This window comes from Megalobrama amblycephala, linkage group LG7, assembly GCF_018812025.1.
Source record: "Megalobrama amblycephala isolate DHTTF-2021 linkage group LG7, ASM1881202v1, whole genome shotgun sequence".
NCBI classification, from domain to species: domain Eukaryota; kingdom Metazoa; phylum Chordata; class Actinopteri; order Cypriniformes; family Xenocyprididae; genus Megalobrama; species Megalobrama amblycephala.
The window spans coordinates 3,718,575-3,742,102 of NC_063050.1; the positions used below are offsets into that span (position 1 = coordinate 3,718,575).

The following is a 23,528-nucleotide window of genomic DNA, read 5'->3' on the forward strand; positions in this document are numbered from 1 at the left end:
TAAGATCCAAAAGATCTGTTTCTCAGTTTGAATGAATGTAATTCTATGATATAAATGTTAAGCGTTGGATGTACAGCATGTGCATGAATGCTTGTATATGTCATAGTCTCACCTTGTTTCTCCATGACAATCTCTTTGTGTGATTTCTTGACAGAATTTGTTCCTCTATATATAATTTTTTGCATTCTATGTAAAAAGTCTGGCAAGTTAAAAAAAAAAAAAAAAAAAAAAAAAAAAAAAAAGCCAATGCGACTCAAGCTTTAGTGTGTCCGTAGAGGGTTGTCAGAATTTGTTCCTGTAATATTTTTGACCATTGGTGCTCTATGATTGTGTATTTTCAGAACAAAATAAAAAAGAAACATCCCAGGACAAAGAAAAGTCTGGTAAGTTCCAACAGATCCGTTGTTCAGTTTGAGATGAAAGTGATGAGAGTTGGATTTTTATCTTTCTCTTTCTTGAGAAATGCACAAAATGTTCACTGAAAACACTTGCAATTGTTGAAAAAGAAATAAAATAACAAAAGTCAAGGGTCAAGAGCCCAACTAAATCAAACACTGATCAACATTCAAATAAAAAATTTTCAATAAAATATCACCTAAACCTCTGTTTATAAGAGCTTCTGTAGATGTGTGACAGAAATAAAGTCAGTCTGGTTAGTAATAAGTGAAGCTGGTAATGCTGTTTATGGAGTTGTTTAATCAGGGGCCGTATTCACAAAACATTTTATCTTACCACTAAGAGTTCTCCTAAATAGCAGTAAAAGTTCTTAGCTAAGAGCTTTCTCTTAAAACCTATTCACAAAGCTGCTGAGACCAACTTTTACTAAGGAATAGACTGAAGTCTTAAGCTAAGAGTAAGGGCGGGGTTGACCTCGTTGCTATGGAGTAAACACACAGTGATTGGCTGATGGGGAGGAGTCAGCGATTTAATCATAGAAATATTGTAGAATGAGGTGCCATGTTTCCATATTAAAATAAAGGTTTTAAAATACAAATGTTGCCATATTCAAATAAATATTTTTTAATAAAAATGTTGCCATAGTCAAAATAAAATGTTGCCATAAAGGTTTTAAAATGTAGGCTAAGTGTCACTAATTAAACTAGTATATACAGTTAATTGTATGTCTGCATCTCAAGAGAATGCAGAATTCAAGCGACAAATTATGTTTTCTAAAACAAAGTTTGGGAGAAACACATTCAAACGGTCTTTCTAATCAGCTCAAGAGGAGGAATATATACACAGTCGAGAGCCGACTCGCCTATAGTTACTTCGACAGTTTTCTGCATCCCTCCACCACCCCGTCCCTCACTCTCAGCTGGGGATATGGGGAGAACTTTGGGCTAAATTCCAAGCTCGATCCCCTTGGACAGCACACCAAATACGCTTATTATATATATATATTTTTTACTCTATTCAATCATTTGTAAGTGTGAACTCATAAAAACCACTGCCACAGGTAATCAGACAATATTTATTTATTTGTTAAAGATTTTTTTGGCATCTCATTGTAGATTCATATCTATAAATCAAAATGTATTGCATTTATGAAGAAAAGGTTCAGCACCCAAGGCTCTGTCGCTATTCCCTCAATGGTGTACAGTGTCTTTGGGTGGATTAGGACTGTTTGTGATTTGATCTTAGTGACTTAGGAGTCCTCTTGACTACGCCTAATGTTTCACAGACTTAGGAGCTACTTTTAGAGCTAAAATGCTTTGTGAAATACTCTTAGAGCAAAAATGTAGGAGTCCTAAAATTAGGACTGACACGCCCATTGTTTTAAGAGTTTCTCCCAAATCTGCAAGTTAGGAGCTACTTTTAGCCTTAAGATATTTTGTGAATACAGCCCCTGGGCCCGTATCCCTAAAGATTCTGAGAATCCTCTCAGAGAGCTCCTAACTTAACCTAAAAATTCCTTGCCAGGAGTTTTAGCTTAGAAGTGATTCCAGAACATTTTCAGTGAACTCTGAGCAAGGAATGGATGGAAAATCCTATCTTAGTGAGGAGGTGTGGTTGACCCCGTTGCTAGGTATGAGTCATCATTTCAAAAGCCGTGATTGGTTGATCCTACAAGTTTGATGAAAATGAACTTTTGGTGATAATGAGCAAAGGATGTACCCTCAAATCAATAAACATAATTATACACTCTAATCTTATGCAGACTGTAATTGTAAATAATATTTCACATTCAAGAAAATATCTGGAAAATGAATAGTAAGCTGTAGGGGTTATAGCCTAACATTAGAATCTAAAATATGTGAAAACTTTAGCTCATTACACCCTGTTCAAATAATGATTCCTGTCTTATTTGCTCAGATTAATATCCTAGCTGGCATATTTTGTACTTTCACTCCCATATGGACCCCATTGAAAACAAGATGGCCTATCTCAAGGGGCTGTCCTTAATGAAGTAGAAATTACAACGTTACAACTCAGTGTGGTCTTAACGAGGGTAACACGGCTCAGCTTTTATCAATGTCTGTGATTGCTGGCTGGTCTATTTATGAAGGCTTGTTAACAAATATCCTACAAACACAGAAAATGGAGAAAAAAAGGAATCACAAGCCGAACTGGACTGAGGAGCAAGGTTTGTTGCTGGCCCAGTTGGTGAAGTAATTGCATCTCTAAGGAGATCCACCACAAACATGATTCCTGCACGATCCAATCTGTAGCGTCTCAATAATTCCCTGTCATCCAGTGTTTGCAGGACATCTCTCCTGCCTCCTCTGTTGGCCATTTTGTGCAGCTGCTTAGGGGAACTCCTAAGCCACTAAAAGTCCTCTTCCCTGCTCTTAGCAGATCTCGCCTTAGGAGCCCTTTTAAGCGCTAGGAATCTTGAGGAATAGCTTTTATATTAACTGGGATTTTCGTGTCACTTTTAGGGTAAATTCTAAGAAAACGTCAAGACTCTGAGAATTTTCTTAGAATTTGGCCGCTAGGAGCCACTTTTTGCACAAAAATTCTTTAGGGATACGGGCCCTGATCTTCAGAGATTTAATGTCTTTTATCTTCAGCTGGAAGTCAGTTGTAGTTTCTTGTTTCTTGTTCTTGTTGTTTCTCTTTCCTTCATTGATTCTGCTTATTAAAAGCAGGTGTTTGAATGTTTCAGCAAAATCATACTACCCTTTAAATCATGTTCTATTAACATTAAGGAAGCTGGACATTTTTAAATACTTGGAATTTAAAAAAAATAATAATAATGTTGTTGTTGTGTTGATTTATAACATAATGCTAAGTTGTTAGTAAAAAATTAAGTTGAAAGAATGTTTCAGGAACATCATACCAACCTTAAAAAAAAAAAAAAAAACTGGAGATTTTAATGTTTCCAACCAAACTGAACATTTGGAAAACATTCTTAGAACAATAATTTGTTAGCTGGGTAGTTACTGTCTGGTTTGATTGTACAGAATATAATATACAAACAATCGTATTTGTGTTCCACAGGTGATCTGAGTAAATCTGACACTGATAGAGAAATATCCCAGGATAAAGAAAAGTCTAGTAAGATCCAACAGATCCATTTCTCAGTTTGAGTTGAAAGTGATCACATGATACAGCTATAAAGATGAGTGTCAGATGTACAGCATGTGTATGAATGCTTGTAGATGAATGTCATGTGATCACCTTGACAATCTCTTTGCTTGATTTCAGGCTCTTTTGTGATAGTTGCTGTTTCTGTGGGTTTGATCCTGCTGGCTGTGTGTTTAGCGCTCGTGTTGCTCAAAATAAAATACAACCGTAAACACGGTGAGAGACACAAGCTACTGCATTTTTAATAAATCTCAGTTTGTCGTCCTCTGCTGTTCAGAAATACACAGTTAAAATCATCTTGTCTTTTCTCAGTCTCAGATGTTGCTCTTGTTCACACAGGAATCATTTCATCATCAGACAGAAGAGAGACAGGAGATCGTGATATGGTGAGTTTCAGAACTGATCTGTGCTTCAATATGTTCAAGGTTGCCATCTCTGCCTCACGCTCTTATGCTGTCCAAGTAAATCTCACACCAAGTTAAAAAGCTAACATGCTGCACAGACGGTTTGGTGTTTGACATCAAGAATCATGCAAGCGACTAGAAAGCTGTGCTCTCATGGTATTTTGATGTCATATGCCATTCGGTCTGTGCAGCGCTGCATGAAGTTGAACACATGTATTGACATGGTATGGTATAACCAGTAGTTCCCACACTGACAGCGGTGACAGAGGGGGTATGCAACAAAATGCTGTTTTGCCATTCATTCAATTCCAGCTAAATTCAACGTGAGAAGTTGGATTGTATATGCTGTACACCTTTGAACTAAGACTTCATGTTTGGGGGATTTTTCTTCTTACAGGCTCAAGAAGAGATTCAAGACTCAGATCATCTCTATTCGACTGTCCAGTTAAACACAGTCCTCTCTGATTCACAGAATCCACTTTACTCGACAGTACAATTACCCACAAACCCCTCTGATTTACAGAATCCACTTAACTCTACAGGACAGTTACCCATAATCCTGTCTGATTCACAGAATCCACTTTACTCGACAGTACAATTACCCACAAACCCCTCTGATTTACAGAATCCACTTAACTCTACAGGACAGTTACCCACAATCCCCTCTAATGGACCCCTGTATTCTGCTGTCAGTTTCCAGAAGCATGAAGAGTCTCTCAGTGACGCTACAGTCACCATCAGTAAAAACGAGATTCACTCTGATTATGCATCTGTCAAACACAGCATAACTAATATTACAGTTTAGTTTTTAATTCAAATCAAGAATCATGTCAGTGACTGAGAATATAATGACTGAGCAACAGTCATTCAGCTTCATTAAGCAAATTATATAGCAGTTGGCGACACCTACAGGTCACTGGGAAACGTTGACTTCTGTTGTAGTTGTTTTTTTTTGTTTTTGTTGTTGTTGTTGTTGTTTTTTATCTTCAATCTTTGTGAGCATCAGTTGATCAGAAGTGAAGCATTATGTTGTGAGCAATAAGCCAATCTGTGATGAGCGCTGCAGCTTGGATCAAGAGAAAGAAAATATCTGTAATAACAATTTATCATTATAAATGTACTTGATGTCAAACATGTCAGTGTGTTTTACTGGGATGTGATGTTTATCACGCTGAGAAAAATAAGCCTCATTTACAAGCCTCCTTTGCTAACTTTAATGTATTTTAGAAATGTGAAACTGTAAATAGATATTTAAAAATGTGATTACATTATTTAACTAAAAAAAGTACTGTGAATTGCTAATACTGAGCAGCAGAATATATATATATATATATATATATATATATATATATATATATATATATATATATATATATATATAAACTTCAAAAGAACAAATAAAACAATACTCTGCCTCTGTTTTTAGTAAATTATATTAATAATCATGCTTGTGTTCTGCTTTGAATTGTTTGTATTTTACTTTTATTATCAATAAAAATTTCTGCTCAATAAATGTATATTTATGCAATCCTGCAGCCGTTTTCATCAATCATTCTGGCATCAGATATAAAGGTGCATTGGAGTGACTTTTCTAGCCTTGGTTTGCTGATTATTTAAATAATAAATTATATTTCACCTGTAATTGAAACCAACCGTAGATGATTCAACAGATCAACATTCGTCATTTTCACAGAGCCAACAATATTCGTAATATACAATGCCTCGTATTATAAAACTAGATTAGGAAACAAGCTCTAGCAGAGGAGAAAAGAGAGGTGTGTGTGTGTGTGTGTGTGTGTGTGTGTGTGTGTGTGTGTGTGTGTGTGTGTGTGTGTGTGGCATTGGTTTAAGAGTGTTGATGGTTAAATGAAAGAGATGTGTTGGCCATCGGACACTAACATTACTTGGTTGGTGTCCAAGTAAAAATAAATTACAAGCAAATAGTAAATGCTCGCTATCTGTCATTATATTTTGGACCATTGAATACCCGATATTTCTTTAAACCAGTAGGTCCTGGACCCGAATGGACTCTATGCCTGGTCACTTCCGTGTTTTTCCTCAGGCAGACTATTTAAATCCGGTGCAGCACCAGAAAACATTCCTTACGCAGAGCTTTCAAATGACAAAGTAGAAGATGACTTCAGCTTACAAGAACTTCCCCGGATTACTGTAAATGATGTTCATCACATTGCGAGTCTGTCATCATTGTGTTTTATCTTTGAATGTGTTTAGCATGAACACACAGTGCTCATGCCTGATTAATAGTGTAGAGACCTAGAGGGAACGTCCTAATAGTCCCCTAAACATTCCCAGAACCTCCTGAATGTTCCCTGAAGATCCACAAATAACGTCCCCCAAACCTTAAAAGAACTCCACATAGTGACCGTCTCTGAACGTTACCAGGTGACGTCCTTGACATCATCCCCTTGTCAAACAATACTAAAGGATTCCAATAAGAAAATTGTACTATTTTAATTAGAATTTCGATCATATTACCATTCCTATAAGTTTCCTATTGGACTTGTCTTATAGACATAAATATATAATTTCTGTGAACGATTTGTACAAAGGATTTGGTTCTTATTCTGTTCATTTTCTTTGCAGCATCTTGTTACTGAGACACTATGGAAAATGTTAAAAAGGGTGAAATTCATGGCATTAAAAATCCTAATTTATATTCTAATTGTCCTTAAATGTCTCAAAAAAAAGCATTTCACAAATATCTCCTGGGTCATTATTGTGAAACAGCATGCATGAGCTAATGTCAGTATCACTGTATCACTGCATCAGCAGCTACAGCAGTGCTTCTCAATCCTGTCCTGAACCCCTCACCACAGTTTGGATCAGACACGCCCAACTAATGAGCTGAATCAGGTGTGTTAAATGAGGGAGACATTCAAAATGTGCAATCTTGACACAAATGAATTCATTATGATCAATGTATCACTTATTATTGTAAAACTGTGGTAAAACATCAATGCTTTGGTTTGAAATCTTTAAGTGAACAATAAAAATGCCAGCAGACGGCCACTTTTATCATGTTCATTTTGTGATCTTGTTATTGTTTTATTTCCGAGTTGTTTTCTGATAAAACTTCCATTTGTTGGTGAAATGATGGTTTGTGTGATATTGATCCAGAGAGGAGTGTTACGGGCGGGTTTTAGTGAAGATCTGCGGTGAAACACAGCACTGTTTTGGGCTCGGGGCTGATTTGGCCATGAGGGCCAGTGACTGTTATAAGAAATGTTCATTTCCGGGGAAGGGAAATATCGTTCTTACTCTACAGTTCTACTCAGAGCGTGTAGCCAAAATCTGCATGATCAGGGACTCCAGTATGTGAGCATGAACTAGAAACAACTATAGGTGTGACACCTTTATTAACTAAACACTTAAATTATTCTAACATACAAACACATACATGTTATTTAGTGATGGATAGAGAGCTGAAGCAGAATACAGGAAATAAAATTTTTGTTATAAATTTTCCATATTAACAAAATATAACATACAATTACAAAACATATACATATACTTATATAACCTCCATATATATCTTTTGTTAATAAAAGGATCCACACAAAAAAATAACAAAAGAATAAAATACTAGAAAAAAAACATAACAATAATAATAACAACAACAACAAGATAGTAAGACAAACAAATAATAAAAATAAATAAATAAATAAATAACAAAAAAATTCTTTACAAAATAAAATCAAAGGCACAAAAAGGTACTAAACATACTCAGCACAGCCGACATATCCCTAAAGTAGGGTACCGGTTTATATACTAGGGGAGGAAAATAATTACTACCAGAGGAGATTTTGTAGAGAGGGACAGGACCAAAACATGTGTGCAGTAGCTGCATGGGCCTGGTGACAGCGGTCACATGTGGGATCCACTTCAGGATATATTTTTGAAAGTCTAACTTTGGTCCAGTGGGTACGGTGGAGAATTTTAAACTGAATCAGAGCATGTCTGGCACAAAAAGATGAAGAATACACACGCCATAGAATCTTTTCCCACTGTTCTTCTGAAATATTTTCTCCTATGTCCTCCTCCCACTGAGATTTAATAGTTGCAAGTGGGCATTCACGCAAAGTACAAACTGCATTATAAAGATATGAGATCATACCCTTCATAATATGGGTGGGCTTGGGAAAAAAAAGTCAATAGGAGTAGTTCTAAGGAGATTAGGAAATTGAGGGTGCATGGGGCATGTGGGCATGTAATAAGGGTGTCAGTGAAGTGGGCATGCATGAAGTAGCCTCCATATTAAACCATCCAGATGAATCCTGAGATTGATCCTGATTTAACCAGCATTGCATGACTCTGAGATTTGAAGCCCAATAATAAAATTGTAAATTAGGTAGAGCCATACACCCAAGTATTTTGGGTCTCTGAAAGAATATCTTACGAATTTTGGGTATCTTTTTATTCCAGATAAATCCTAGGATTAGGGAATCAATTTTACGAAAAAAGTGTTGAGGCAGGAAAATAGGTTTACACTGAAAATAATAGGAGAATTTTGGAAGGATATTCATTTTAACTGAATTAATTCTTACAGCCAAGGATAGGGGAAGCAAAGCCCAGCGCTCAAAATCTTTCTCCATCTGGAGTAATAAATTAGCAAGGTTAAATTTAGAAAGATCTTTGAATTTATCCGTGATGCAGACTCCAAGATAAGTAAATCTATGGTGTGCAATCATAAATGGAAAATTATGTAAAGGATAGTCTCTAGCTGCAGAATTCAATGGAAAAATTTCACTCTTGCTCAGATTTAATTTGTAACCAGAAATAATTCCGAATGATTTCAAAATATTAAGAGCTGCCGGTATCGACCTAGCCAAATCCGAAATATAAAGGAGGAGATCATCCGCATACAAAGACACTTTTTGCTCTGTACCTATTTTCTTTATGCCTTTTATAGATGAATCAAACCGCAGTGCAATAGCAAGGGGTTCGATAGCGATGGCGAAGAGGAGTGGACTCAAGGGACATCCCTGGCGAGTCGACCGGTGGAGGGAAAAATAGTCAGAACGGGTATTGTCGGTTCTGACAGATGCTTGGGGGGCAGAATATAATAACCTCACCCAAGAAATAAATTTATCACCAAAGCCAAATTTCTCTAGAGTGTAAAAGAGATATTTCCACTCCACCCGGTCAAATGCTTTCTCTACATCTAATGAAATTACTGCCTCTGGGAGAGCAGAGTTATATACAATGTTAAACAGTTTTCTAACATTAAAAAAAGAATGTGTGTTTTTAATAAAGCCAGTCTGCTCTGGAGAAATTATGGTTGGTAACACGAATTCTAGCCGTAAAGCCAGCAACTTAGACAAGAGTTTAAAGTTAACATTAAGAAGGCTGATCGGCCGATAAGAAGTGCAATGCAAGGGATCTTTATTTTTCTTTAAAATTAGAGAAATAGAGGCCTGATTAAGTGTTTGGGGAAGCTTGAGCGAAACAAATGAATCAAAATACATTTCAATCAAAATAGCCCAGAGTTTCTTTAGGCTATACTAAAATGAATTTGGCACGATGTGGTAAATGACCGTGGTGTAATCCGAATGAATCTCCTCATTACTGAAGGCGAGAGCAGCGTCACTGAGAGACTCTTCATGCTTCTGGAAACTGACAGACGTGCACAGGAGCCCATCAGAGGGGATTATGGGTAATTGTGCTGGAGTCGATGAACCGATGCCTGTGTGAATGAGCAGAGAAAGTGTGAGGTTAATCTGTGTGTGTATTTCTGAACAGCAGAGGGCGACAAACTCAGATTTATTAAAAATGCAGTAGCCTGTGTGTCTCACCGTGTTTGCGGTTGTATTTTATTTTGAGCAACACGAGCACTAAACACACAGCCAGCAGGATCAAACCCACAGAAACAGCAACTATCATAGAAGAGCCTGAAATCACACAAAGAGATTGTCACAGAGAAACAAGGTGAGACTATGACATTCATCTAGCAGTCATACACATGCTGTACATCTGACACTCATCTTTATATCATAAAATAAACTGAGATATATCAACTCAAACTGAGAAGCAGATTTGTTGGATCTTACCAGACTTTTCTTTATCCTGGGATTTTTCTCTTTCAGTGTCAGATGTCGTCGTTTCTGAAAATACACAATCGTAGAGCCGATGGTTAAATTAGAGGAACAAATTCTGTCAAGAAATCACACAAAGCAAAGAGATTGTCACTGAGAAACAAGGTGAGACTATGACATTCATCTAGCAGTCATACACATGCTGTACATCCAACACTTATTATATATTCATAAGATCACTTTCATCTCATACTGAGAAATGGATCTGTTAGATCTTACCAGACTTTTCTTTATCCTGGGATGTTTCTCTTTCAGTGTAAGATGACGTCGTTTCTGAAAATACACATGGTCAAGTTTATTGATCGTCAAATTTATTGAAGGGACGAATTCTGTCATTATTTACTCAGATGTTTTGTGGAACATCTGAGTGGCTCGATTGCTCCTGCCTGCCTCTCTGCCTCGCTGCTCAGTGTTTTGTATCTCCGTATAGCTTTGTTTTCTCTTACTTTTATTGAATCTCGTACTTTTTGTTGCTTATATTATCATTACTTTATATATATACTATTGCCCACCACATTAATCTGACGTCGCCAGCTTGTAATCTTTGAATCTAAATCGCTGATACAACGCGTTTGCATCTCGCTAGCTTGTTTAACTTGTCATCAGTCTCGCGCGCTCCTCTTCCAACGTGTTCATCGAACAGCTGTGGCAACTCGGATCAGTCTACCACGGTGAGTTATGTCATCCTTTCCCAGTGTTATATCGTGTTCAGTCTGTCACATGTTCAGTGTAGCTCTCTCTGTCAGCGACGAGGGATTTACATGTCATAAATGTAGGGAAATAGTCAGGCTGACAGAGAGAATCTCAGAATTAGAGACACGCATCCAAACTTTCATCGAGGATAGTAAGAATGCAGGGGCTTCAGATACTGTTTTGGATGCGACTAGCTTAGTGAACTCTGTACATTGTTCTGTTCCGGCTGTAGAGCCCGCGCAGCAGGGCACTTGGGTAACGGTGAGGTGGCCTAGCCGCGGAAAACACCACTCTTCCGTTCCATTAAGAACATCAAACAGGTTCTCCCCACTCAGTGACGCACCCACTGAGAATCCTGTTGAAAGTGCCCTAGTTATTGGCGATTCTATTACACGGAACGTGAAAATAGAGACACCAGCCACCATAGTCACATGTTTGCCGGGAGCCAGAGCACCTGACATCAAAGCAAATTTAAAAGTGCTGGCTAATGCTAATCGTAAATATTCTAAAATTATTATTCACGTCGGCACAAATGATGTTCGACTTCGCCAGTCGGAGATCACTAAAATTAACATTAAAGAGGTGTGTGAACTCGCAAGTACAATGTCAGGAGAAGTAATTTGCTCTGGTCTCCTTCCTGTTCGTCGGAGTGATGAGATAGTTAGTAGATTATCATCACTCAATGGCTGGCTGTCTAAGTGGTGTCCGCAGAATAATATAGGTTTCATAGACAATTGGAAAAGTTTTTGGGGCAGACCTGACCTGTTGAAAAGAGATGGTATTCATCCTTCCCGGGATGGTGCTGCTCTTCTCTCTAGTAATATGGCACATAGTCTTAGAGCTGAAACATGACAAACTACGGCCCAGGTCAGGAAGCAGACAGACTGGCTAAACCGACCGTCTGCTAGCTACCTCACGTTACAGAAGTCAGATAAATCCCAACACATAGAAACTCTTACACCTAGATATTATCACATAGAGACTGTGTCTGTACCCCGAATTAATAAAAACAAAAAACTTCCAAACCCATTTAATGGAAAAAATGTAATTGATGATCAACAAATAAAAAATCGAGATAATAATGATAAACAAATGATAAAGCTTGGATTGTTAAATATTAGATCACTTTCTTCAAAAGCACTTATTGTAAATGATATTATCACAGACAATAATCTAAAGATAAAGTCCTTGTTGTTGGTGATTTTAATATCCATGTAGATAATAAAAAAGACTCATTGGGATTGGCATTTACAGACATTCTAAACTCTATTGGTGTTAGACAACACGTGTCGGGACCCACTCATTGTCATAATCATACTTTAGATCTAATATTGTCACATGGAATCGATATTGATGCCGTTGAAATTCTGCAGCAGAGTGACGACATCTCAGATCATTATCTAGTCTCGTGTATATTACATTTGGTGAAAGCGGCTAAACTGCCTCCCCGCCATAAATATGGTAGAACCATCACTTCTACCACTAAAGATCGCTTTATAAATAATCTTCCTGATCAGTTTCATCGCCTTAGCATACCAGACAGCTTAGAAGACCTCGATGTTGCAACAGAAACTATTGCCTCTGTCTTTTCCAGAACATTCGATTCAGTTGCTCCTTTGCGTTTAAAAAAGATTAAGGAATTTAATCCAATGCCATGGTACAATGAGCACACTCGGGCCCTAAAAACTGCAGCCAGAAAAATGGAGCGCAGCTGGAAGAAAACAAAACTAGAAGTATTTCGCATTTCGTGGAGAGAGAAAATGATTGAGTACAGAAAGGCCTTAAAAACTGCCAGATCTGCCTATTTTTCAATACTCTTAGAAGAAAATAAACACAACCCTAGGTATTTGTTTGATACAGTGGCTAAATTAACAAGAAATAAAGCTTCAACTTCTGATGTTTCCAAAGAGCACAGCAGTAATGACTTTATGAACTTCTTTACTTGCAAGATTGATAATATTAGAGAGAAAATTATAACCATGCAACCGTCTACTGCAGTATCGCGTCAGACCTTGCATTGTAGTGTCCCTGAGGAAAAATTCATTTCATTTACTGCTTTAGGAGAGGAAGAATTGTCTAAACTTGTTAAATCATCAAAATCAACAACATGTATGTTAGACCCTATACCAGCACTTCTAAAAGTCCGGACTCCGGTCCGGACCCGCCTCCATTTCGTATTTCAACAGCAGTAATTGTGTGTAAGGGATTAAAAGTCTGGATTTCCTATTTTGATAAACGCATGTCAAAATCATTTGTTTAGTGTTTTATGTCTTTTTGGAGATGGTCCGAAATTAAAGCGAAGGCGAGATATTTAAAGTTTTCCTACGTGATTCAGTTGCCATGACATCCAGTGAGTGTATACTTTTGATGTAATTGGGCGCGAGTCGCGCGAAGCGACACTTCACCGCAGTAAGCGTTTGAATGGGTGTGGAGCAGTGGTTCTCAACCTGTTCTCAACCTGCGGCCCGTCACGAATGTAAATGCGGCCCGCGATATGCCGACCACAATAATAATAATAATAATAATAATAATAATAAATAGCATACAATTTATTTTTGTTTTAAAATTTAAATTAAAGTGAATTAAAAAATATAAATGAGCTATAATGCTTTATTTGTCATATAAAATAATTTTGGTGAGCATTTATTATTTTCAGACATCAGGCAATGTAGGCTAATGATGCAATCACTCAGTTAACGAAACAAACACAAGTGCGCGCTTAGGAAGAATTCAAACAGTAGCCATTGATTTTGTAAATTTAAGCCTCAAAATGGTAAAATTTGTTATTAAAGGAGAAAAACTAAATGTGGAAGATAAAGTGAAGGAACACCTGCAAGCAAGAAGAGTCGCAGCATCAGCAGTAAAGGTAAGAAGAATGGAAGAATCAGTTTGCTGTTAGGCCTAATGAGCGAGATGGGCAGCCTTCCTGTTTGCTCTGTAGTAAAGTACTTTACAAGCAAAACCTACAATTTCAAAAGACTGAACTGTGAATTCGATGTGTTTGTTTGATGTATTTTAAATCAGTAAAATAACCGCATCAGCGCACCCGCGACTGGATGAGCCCAACTCTGCGCGCGCTCGCGGATCCGATGCTGTGCGAGGGATTGCGACATGACAGAATGCTTGATATCGTCAGAGATTGTAATTAGCCTACAGTGCGCTCAGTGTTGTTTGTAAAAAGAGCTGAGTAACATTTGCTTATTAAGGCGTTTATGTGATTGTTTGGTGACTATTGCGATGATGTTGAAGAGAGTCATAAAGTCATACAGAATTAAATAGCAACTTAAAGTGATTGTGTTTGTGTGTTCATTGAGCATTACTGATTATTATTGTAAAGCTAATGTCAGTAAGTTAGTTTTTATTTGTTATTTATTGTGTGCAACATCTTGGTATAATAATAGTATTATCTGCTAATAACATTAAATCTAATTGGTTTGCATTGGTGACGTCATATGTAAATTATATGCGGACCGTGAGACTTGCACTTGGACCATTGTGCGGCCCACTGGGAAAAAAGTTTGAGAACCACTGCCCTATACCAACTAAGCTATTGAAAGAGATGCTTCCAGAAGTCATAGATCCCCTTCTTAATATTGCTAATTCATCTTTGTCATTAGGATACGTACCAAAAACTTTTAAGCTGGCTATTATTAAACCTATTATTAAAAAACCACAACTAGATCCTAAAGAATTAGTCAAAAATACTAGAAAAGGCAGTTTCATCGCAACTATGTTCCTTTTTAGAAAGAAATAATATCTGTGAGGATTTCCAGTCAGGATTTAGACCGTACCATAGTACTGAGACTGCTCTCGTCAGAGTTACTAATGATTTGCTCTTATCATCAGATCGTGGTTGTATCTCTCTATTGGTGTTACTGGATCTTAGTGCTGCATTTGACACTATTGATCACAATATTCTCTTAAATAGACTTGAAAACTATGTTGGCATTAGTGGAATTGCATTGGCATGGTTCAAATCATACTTATCTGACCGTTATCAGTCTGTAGTAGTAAATGATGAGATGTCATATCGATCACAAGTTAAATATGGAGTACCGCAAGGCTCAGTACTAGGACCGTTGCTTTTCACTCTGTACATGCTACCCTTGGGAGATATCATTAGGAAGCATGGCGTTAGTTTTCATTGTTACGCTGATGATACTCAGCTCTATATTTCTTCGCGCCCTGACGAAACTTACCAATTCACAAAATTAACAGAATGCATAGCTGATATAAAAAACTGGATGACCAGTAATTTCCTACTACTAAATTCAGAAAAAACAGAGATTCTAATTTTTGGACCGAAAACTTCTTCACATAATAACCTAGAATACTGTCTAACACTTGATGGCTGCTCTGTTAAGTCTTCGTCGTCAGCTAGGAACCTGGGTGTGCTCTTTGATACCAATCTTTCATTTGAAGGCCATGTTACTAGCATCTGTAAAAACGCATTCTTCCATCTTAAAAATATATCTAAACTACGGCATATGCTCTCAATGAAGAATGCAGAACAGTTAGTTCATGCGTTCATGACCTCGAGGTTAGATTACTGTAACGCTCTACTGGGTGGTTGTTCCTCCCGCTTGATAAATAAACTACAGCTCGTACAAAATGCAGCAGCTAGAGTTCTTACTAGAACTAGGAAGTATGACCATATTAGCCCAGTTCTGTCGTCACTGCATTGGCTTCCTGTTAAACATCGTATAGATTTTAAAATCTTGTTAATAGGGCTGGACGATTAATCGAAAAGTAATCGAAACCGAAATTCAGAACCTCTAACCGACGTAATTTTCCCATGTCGGTTATTTCGTTTTTTTAATCCTGTTAATTCTTCCCCCTTAAAAAAATAACTGCGTGTGTAGCCACGTGACTCCGCCCCATCCAGTCAGTGGCATAAAAGCAAAACACTGAGGCGAACGCCGGTTCAACACATAGTGATGGCGCGCGAGCGGTGAGCCTTGCGTCTTCACTAAACTTTGTCAGTTGTATTTGTTTTATGGTTTGGACATTCAAGCGATTAGACGATCGGATGTGTAGCCTATTATTATATCGAGCTACCGCGCTCGCATAGATATATACATATATCTATGCCGCGCTCGCGCAGCTGCATGTGGCACGAACACTCATACAAACAGCTGCGCAAAACGTGAAGATCGCGCGCACACAGAAGAACGCAGAAACTTGTTGTCAGCGCTGTCCTGTGATTTATCACTAGAATAGCTTAGAAACTCAAAAGTTATAGCATCTATTTTTTCTACTTTTGAAGGAACTATTTACAACCCACAGCTTCACAATTAATAGAGAGATGGTATGACTAATTCACACACCCAATCACTACTGGTACTGTGCTAATTTATCTTTATCTGATTTACAACGAGCAGAAACAACGAGCAGAAGAAATGTTACAAACCATAGATAAAATAACTGCTGATAGTGAGCTTATGATGTCAGATCACTCTTTCAACAGGAAAAAAAATATCCCACCTTAATAGTCAATCATACCCTGACAGCAACACAGTGTCGGCCCACATCTGGTCCGCAGGTAATCCACGTGTACTAGATGTGGGCCGGATCTGGGCCACAATATATTGCTGTCTGGGTAGGCTATTTACAGTACAAACCTTGTCAGTTAACTATGAGGGCAAAAAAAAAAAAAAAAAAAACAGAAATAAAATAATCGTTCATTAATCGTAATCGAGGTAAAATGTTCAATTAATCGAGGTTTTGATTTTAGGCCATAATCGTCCAGCCCTAATTGTTAATTACTTACAAAGCACTAAATGGTTTAGCTCCCCAGTACCTGAGCGAGCTCTTAATGCATTATAGTCCTTCACGTTTATTGCGATCTCAGAATTCAGGCCAGCTGATAATACCTAGAATATCAAAATCAACCACAGGTGGTAGATCCTTCTCCTATTTGGCACCTAAACTCTGGAACAATCTTCCTAGCATTGTTCGGGATGCAGACACACTCTGTCAGTTTAAATCTAGACTAAAAACGCATCTCTTTAACCTGGCATACACATAATACATTATAAATTTATATTTTCAAATCCGTTAAAGGATTATTAGGCTGCATAAATTAGTTCAGCCGGAACCGGGAACACTTCCTATAACACCAGATGTACTCGTTACATCAGAAAAAGAATGGCATCTACGCTAATATTAGTCTTTCTGTTTATCCTGAGGTTTACCGTACCCAACCGGATTCGGGGCCGTTTCCAGATGAGACCGAGGACCGGTGCCTTGATACGACCACAACGCAGCCCTGAAGTATCAGCCGAGATCGAGTCGACTAGATCATCCTTTGTGAAGGCCTCATCGACACGACAGCCAGTGCCACAGTTTCCTCAAAATTATAATCACGATTATTAATTACATTCATTCTATCAAAAAGAGTAATGTAATTATGGCTATTTTGCAAGTTCTTTACCAACCTACAATTCACCCAAAAGGCCTGTAGGTGGCACAACGACTTAATTTAACCAACTATGATAACTTCGTTAGATGGTAAATCAATACAAAACATGGTTTTGGTGAGTGCTTTGTAATATGTATTCACATTAGATTTTAAATCAACAAAATTCGTTTGCAATAAGACAAACCAGATTCAAATTGCCCGGCAAATTTGTAAAGCAAAGAACAATCATTTCTAGCTGATCAACATTATGAAAACTGGTGAAACCTTTAGGAACTTCAAAAGATAAAACAGCGAAACTCCTAATATTACTTCCAATATTTCCAAATTATGTTCATTTTCATAGAGCGGGCCAATATCGTGACGATTATTTAAAATCAATCGGGAGAAGCAGATATCGTTATCGTGATTAAAATACGATTAATCGTGCAGCCCTAATTTAATTTAATTTGACTTGACATTTGATATTCAACAGTATTCTTGACATTTATTCAACAGTGCTTTTGATCTGCCTGCATTGACACTATTCTTTAAAAGGAAAATTATATACCAATTATCAATGTAAAGCTGCTTTGACACAATCTGTATTGTAAAAAGCGCTATATAAATAAGGGTGACTGTACATCCAACACTTATTATATATTCATAAGATCACTTTCATCTCAAACTGAGAAATGGATCTGTTAGATCTTACCAGACTTTTCTTTATCCTGGGATGTTTCTCTTTCAGTGTAAGATGACGTCGTTTCTGAAAATACACATGGTCAAGTTTATTGATCGTCAAATTTATTGAATGGACAAATTCTGTCATTATTTACTCAGATGTTTTGTGGAACACAAATGCAATTTTGCTTGACGAATATTTTTTTTATATATACAATTACATTTATGCATTTAGCAAAAAATGCCACAGAAGTGCACATGTGACTTATTTCATATCTTGTAAAGCTGTATGATAATTTGTGACAAAACAAACAGACACAAATTTATCACTGAAATCACTTGTGCATATTCAAACCTGGCACATACTTGATGTCTTACATAACAAGACCTGTCGGAATATATGGAAGCACACAAAAACTCTTCAGTGCATAACGATTTAAATTTAGATTAATTCTGTATTTTCATTGTATAGATAAGATCTGTGTGAATGTTAAAATAACATCTTTTTGTGCTCCACAAAACAACAACAACAAAAAATAAATGGCATCAACACAAATTCAGACGGACCTTTCCAAAGTAAAACACAAGCCAGCTGGCACAGTACGTCAAATGTCAAATTTTGGTTGAAAATGAAAATCACGTCTAAACCCAATGTTTGTTTGACGTCAAACCCCAACATCAGTCAGACGTCAAATTTTGGTTGGAATTAGCTCCGCACTGTAAAATAAATTAATAAAAGTAGGGAGAAATGAATGGCAGCACATTAAATCGTTCAAGATCTCAGCATAGGTTGGTGCTAATTTGACTATTTTTTAACATTAGTTTTCTCTGGCTGTTGTAACTGTGTTTGTGTTTGTTATAACATACACAGTTAAAGCAGCTAGAGAAAAAGTAATGGTAAAAAGACAAGAGTCAAAACGAAAGATTTCAAACAAAACATTTTCAATAAGCCATCAACATCTAAACCTCTGTTAATTCTCAATAAAAGCCTCTGTAGAAGGAAATAAAGTGTTTTTGTATGTGTGTGTCTGCCCAATGTTGGTGCTTGACGTAAACAAACATTGAGTTAAGCTGATTATCATTTTCAACCAATATCTCACATCTGACCAATGTCTTCCTGATGATACATTGACGTCCAATGACCTTTCTGTGTCTAAATATTGGGTTTAGAGGTCAATCCCATTTTCATTTTCAACCAAAATTAAACGTCTGACCGACTGAGTCTACATCCTGTGTCTGCTGGATCTGTAAATAGAAACGCTTTCTTTCTGCACGTTACTGAACTAAAGAACTAAAACACAAAAGCAGCAGCCAGTTTTTCTTAAGTGTTTTTATCTGTGGTTTTCAGCTGGTGTGAACATGACCGTTCATCAGACTTTACCACAGCGTGCTGCTTTAAAGAGACAGTACATCCAAAAATGATCACACTGAAAGAAAACATCTGTAGAAAGTTGGGCTGCACGATTATATATTTTATACATATTTTATCAGGATTATGATTTCTGATTCTCTTATAGTAACTGTTGTGATTTTGGCCCATTGGTTAAACTTTATAAGACATTTCAGTTGTATTGCATTGGTAACAAGCCTTCACAACCTCTCATGCGTGCGGTTGCCAGATGTCAAGAGTTTAAATCCCCCAAACATGTTCTCTTAAAAAGGATACATGTAATGTCTGAGTTTTACTTCATCTTTGCAATCTGGCAACCATGTGCACATGCTCTCTACACTGTGAAAACACCGCTGATGATCTGAAAACATTGATGAACATGTGAGTTTATCGATCTCCATTGAGATATTCTGCTCAAATGAAGGTGTCGTTCAGTCCGTCTGTTCCTTCACGAGTTTTACTGTGACTGAATCTGCCATCAAACCTTCGGTTATGAACTGTAATAAATCCAAACATGGATCTCAACTTATTTGTTTCTGACTGTAGTTGCTGAATAAATGCACTTAAACAGCCTCTGTGTGACTATAGAGAGAAAAACATTAACATCATTTGAAATCACTATTAGGAATTTCACTTTAGGTTTTGAGAGAAACTCATTATGGTTTTACCAGTTTAAAGAGCGTGTTAATGTATATGATATAATAAATCTGATGATTTTCACTTACTTGAAAGTGCAATAATTGTGAATAAATGTAAAAAGAAATTTCTCAAATTACAACAATCAAGACAAATTATTGCAATTATAATTTAAGCAAAAAACAATTGTTATTATCAGTTTAATTAATATTTTACCTCCGATAACACGTAGATGAACTTCAGTGAATATGAACGACCCAGAACTCTCCTCTGCGCACCAGTATTTCCCAGAATCCTCTTCTGTCAGATCGGTGATGTTCACAGTAAAGACTCCAGCTGAGGTTTCGTCAGTCACAGAGAATCGCCCATTTGTTCTCTTATTCGATGAAACACGAACTCCGTCTCGCACACAGATGTTCAGCTGATCTCCTCTGCAGAAAAACCTCATGTGATTCCTGAAGAACTGACAGCTGATGGACACTGATCCTCCGACAGACGCTTCACGAGTGACCGCTGAAGAGAGAAAATATGAGTATGAGAACAGAATGATCAGAAACATTGAGATTTTCTCCAGAAACACCCTCACCATCTTTCATGACGATCATGAGTTCAGTGTGAAGATTAAACTCATCTCTCACTGCACACCAGTATATCCCAGCATCCTCTGCTCTCAGCTCACTCAAGGTCACAGTGAAGAGATTGAGTTCAGTCTCATCCTTTGCTGAAATCCTTGGTTTATTAACTTCATTGGATCGAATGATATTTTGAGCATCTTTAGTGAAACACTTTCCTTTGCAAAGATGCTTTACTTCTCTTGAATGTTTTGCATTATAAGGGCATTTGATCTCTGATGAATCTCCTTCACGTCCGACCACTGGAGGCACTAATAGTCAAAGAGAATGAAAGTGTTTATATCCTGCAATGAATGCACATGTTATCTGGTTTATGGTGACTGTACGTACTGGTCACAGTGAGTTGATGTTGATTGGTGAGAGAGACAGAAGTCAGATGTGTGTCTCTGGTTTCTGCTCCACACCAGTAAACTCCAGCATCTCTCTCGCTCACATTACTGATGATCGCTGTAAAAACTCCTGCTGAACTGACAGAAAACTCAAAGCGTTTCTGCTCTGATGAACTGATGTTCTCACATATCTTCTGCTCGTTCTCTCTGCAGATGTGTTTGAAGGTCTCGCCGTGTTTCTCAGGGAAATCGCAGGTGAGTTTCACACTTTCACCAATGACAGCAGATGCTTTACTTGATGCACGAAAATGATCAACTATACACAAAAACAATGACAAATATATAATATCAAATATCAAAAGTATCTAGTAATACAACTGCTAGAAAGTGTCCGATGAATCTCCCGACAGAATCTCTTTACCTTGATTTACTGTCAGTTTGACGTCAGTGAACAGATCATCATCAGTGATATTCACTCCACACCTGTACGTTCCTTCATCAGCCGCTGTTAAATCACTGATAAAAACCTTCAGAAGTCCTTCACTGGAATCATCATACATGTGAACTTTATCATGACGGACCCATTGATTCTGTTCATCAACAATAATCTTCTGTGATGAATCTTTCTGGATGAACTTCTTGTTTCTTCTGAACTCTTGTGGAAATTTACACGTGATGAAGACTGATTTACTGGAGTAGGCCTGAACCTGGACAGAAGCGTTTCGACCTGCAAAATGAGATTCGTTTCCTGATTTAGTGTATTGTTAAAAGTCAGGAGGAATTTACATTTCTTATTTAGAGCTGTAAAAATTATGTAATAAAAAATAAACTAAACTCACTGTAAACATTCAGCTGAATCTCTTTAATGAAGGATATGTGAGTAATTGATGGATCTGATCCGTATCTCTCCACTCCACATAAATAAACTCCTCCGTCGTCTGCAGAAATGTCTCTAATGGTCACAGTAAACTGATCTTCATGACTGTCAGACAGAATGATCTTCTCCTCAGATGATTGTGATGATTGTGAGCTGTTCAGCACATGGACAGGACCCTCTTTCAGTCTGTAGAAGACTTTGGTGTGTGATTTAAACTTATCATCATATTCACAGTGGAAAGTGATCGTTTGTCCAACATACTCGTCCTGGATAACAGTCATCCCACAACCAGACTCTGAAAATGATACAACATAAACTTGTGATGCACTGAAATATAAAACATTACTATTAAGGAACTTCTTACTAATCTTATTCTTTCCTTCCAGATTTTCTTTTTCTTTTTTTCTTTTTTAGATTTCTGTACAGTTGTCTTCAGAGCATAAGTATTCCAGAAAGCAGGTTATGTGACTGTTATGAAACAGCAACTTATTCTCTGTTCCAGTTTTCTTCAGAGGTCTTCAGCTGATGATCCTATCATGGACGTGAAAGATTTTTAATTTAATCAATCTTTCTTTTTTTAATTTATAATTGGCATCAAACAAACAATATAATTATTGTCCACAGTAATAAACAAAATCTTAATCTTAAAACATAAGATTAACAAATGATTGCACAACAGCCCTGTAGGTGGCGATATGCACTAAGTATGTAAATCATCTTTAAACAAATGAAGAAGAAAGAAGAATTATGGTGTGCTTCTTAGTGTCTGTTTCCATGGTAAACTTCCATTTTTGTTTTAACACAGCATTTTACCATAAAAAGATCCTAGTCCATACTGATCTTTACACTGCAGTTCAGAAAAGATCTCTGTCCACACTACACGACCAAAACGCATGTCACATGACCATTCATGCACACTGCCCAGTCAACAGTTTGTCTCACATTGTGGCCATAGTATGAGAACAGTGAGTGCACTGAGAGGTTACACTTTTAGCTCACATTACATTTAGATCACATTATTTTCAAATTGTTGATTGGGTGGACATGCTGGTAGTGTAAGGGTAGTGTAAACAATTGCTGATTGCTCTAATAATAGTTTGCCTTTTGCACATGTAGGCAGCTGAAGTATTAAAAAATGCAGCATTTAACTTCACAATGGCTGCTAAAAGGGACAACAAAGGCAGCAAAGCTTTCAGTTCTGTCCCCATGTTATTCTTCACATGGTCATGGAGGCTTGTCTGTTACAGAGCCCTGGAGAGACACGGCTCAGGTCTGTTAGCGCAATATGGGCAGCCATGCCTTCGTTTTCAAAAGTCTTCATTTTGGTTCGTTTAGACTGAAAGAAAACCTCAGATTTTTCAAACTAAAAAGGGGTCTGCAGCGTTTCCAAAAGTCTCAGTTTTCAAGGGTCGAAAGCACTGGAGTAGTGTAGACAACAGGCGTAAATGTAGCAAAAGTTATGCATTTTAAAAACAAAACAGACTAGTGTAAACGAGGCCTGATAATGTCTTTGTGTTCACCGTTAACTCTTTCATACTCTGAGTCGACTGAACTTACTCCAGTTTTGACCCTGCATACCTCGAGTAAGTAAGGTTTGTGTGATTCAACCGAGAGTTCAGGACAAATGTGATGGTAGGTTAACCTTGCTTTCTGGAAAACCCCTGATCTGTCATTTTTCATCAGACATACTGACAGGAAAATGTACATCCTACAAGGAATATATCCAGAAGAAAATTTAATCAGCTAAGTTACATATAGAAGCTAGTCTTGTTTTGTTTAGTTTTTTCTTCTTTTTACATAAGTGACATGAACATGCAAAGACAAATGACATAAAACTGACATTTT

The 23,528-nt window shown here is 37.3% G+C and overlaps 2 protein-coding genes across 3 annotated transcripts in view; one reads left to right on the forward strand and one right to left on the reverse strand.

The window, feature by feature from the left end:
- LOC125271522 (polymeric immunoglobulin receptor-like) overlaps positions 1–23,528 on the forward strand; it is a 50,915-nt gene that overhangs the window by 7,984 nt on the left and 19,403 nt on the right. The gene's annotated exons all lie outside the window — the stretch shown is intronic.
- On the reverse strand, positions 9,276–21,983 carry LOC125271101 (polymeric immunoglobulin receptor-like). 2 transcript variants are annotated; one of them, XM_048195069.1, is made up of 10 exons: positions 21,646–21,983; positions 21,228–21,533; positions 20,808–21,122; positions 20,432–20,728; positions 20,062–20,358; positions 17,851–17,904; positions 10,265–10,318; positions 10,001–10,054; positions 9,746–9,841; positions 9,276–9,636 (listed from the first exon to the last, which is right to left on the reverse strand). In XM_048195069.1, the coding sequence occupies exons 1-10, from the start codon at positions 21,962–21,964 to the stop codon at positions 9,455–9,457; spliced, it is 1,974 nt and encodes a 657-aa protein (XP_048051026.1). In that variant the 5' UTR covers positions 21,965–21,983; the 3' UTR covers positions 9,276–9,454. The 2 variants fall into 2 exon arrangements, with proteins under 2 accessions (XP_048051026.1, XP_048051027.1); XM_048195070.1 differs by lacking the exon at positions 10,001–10,054.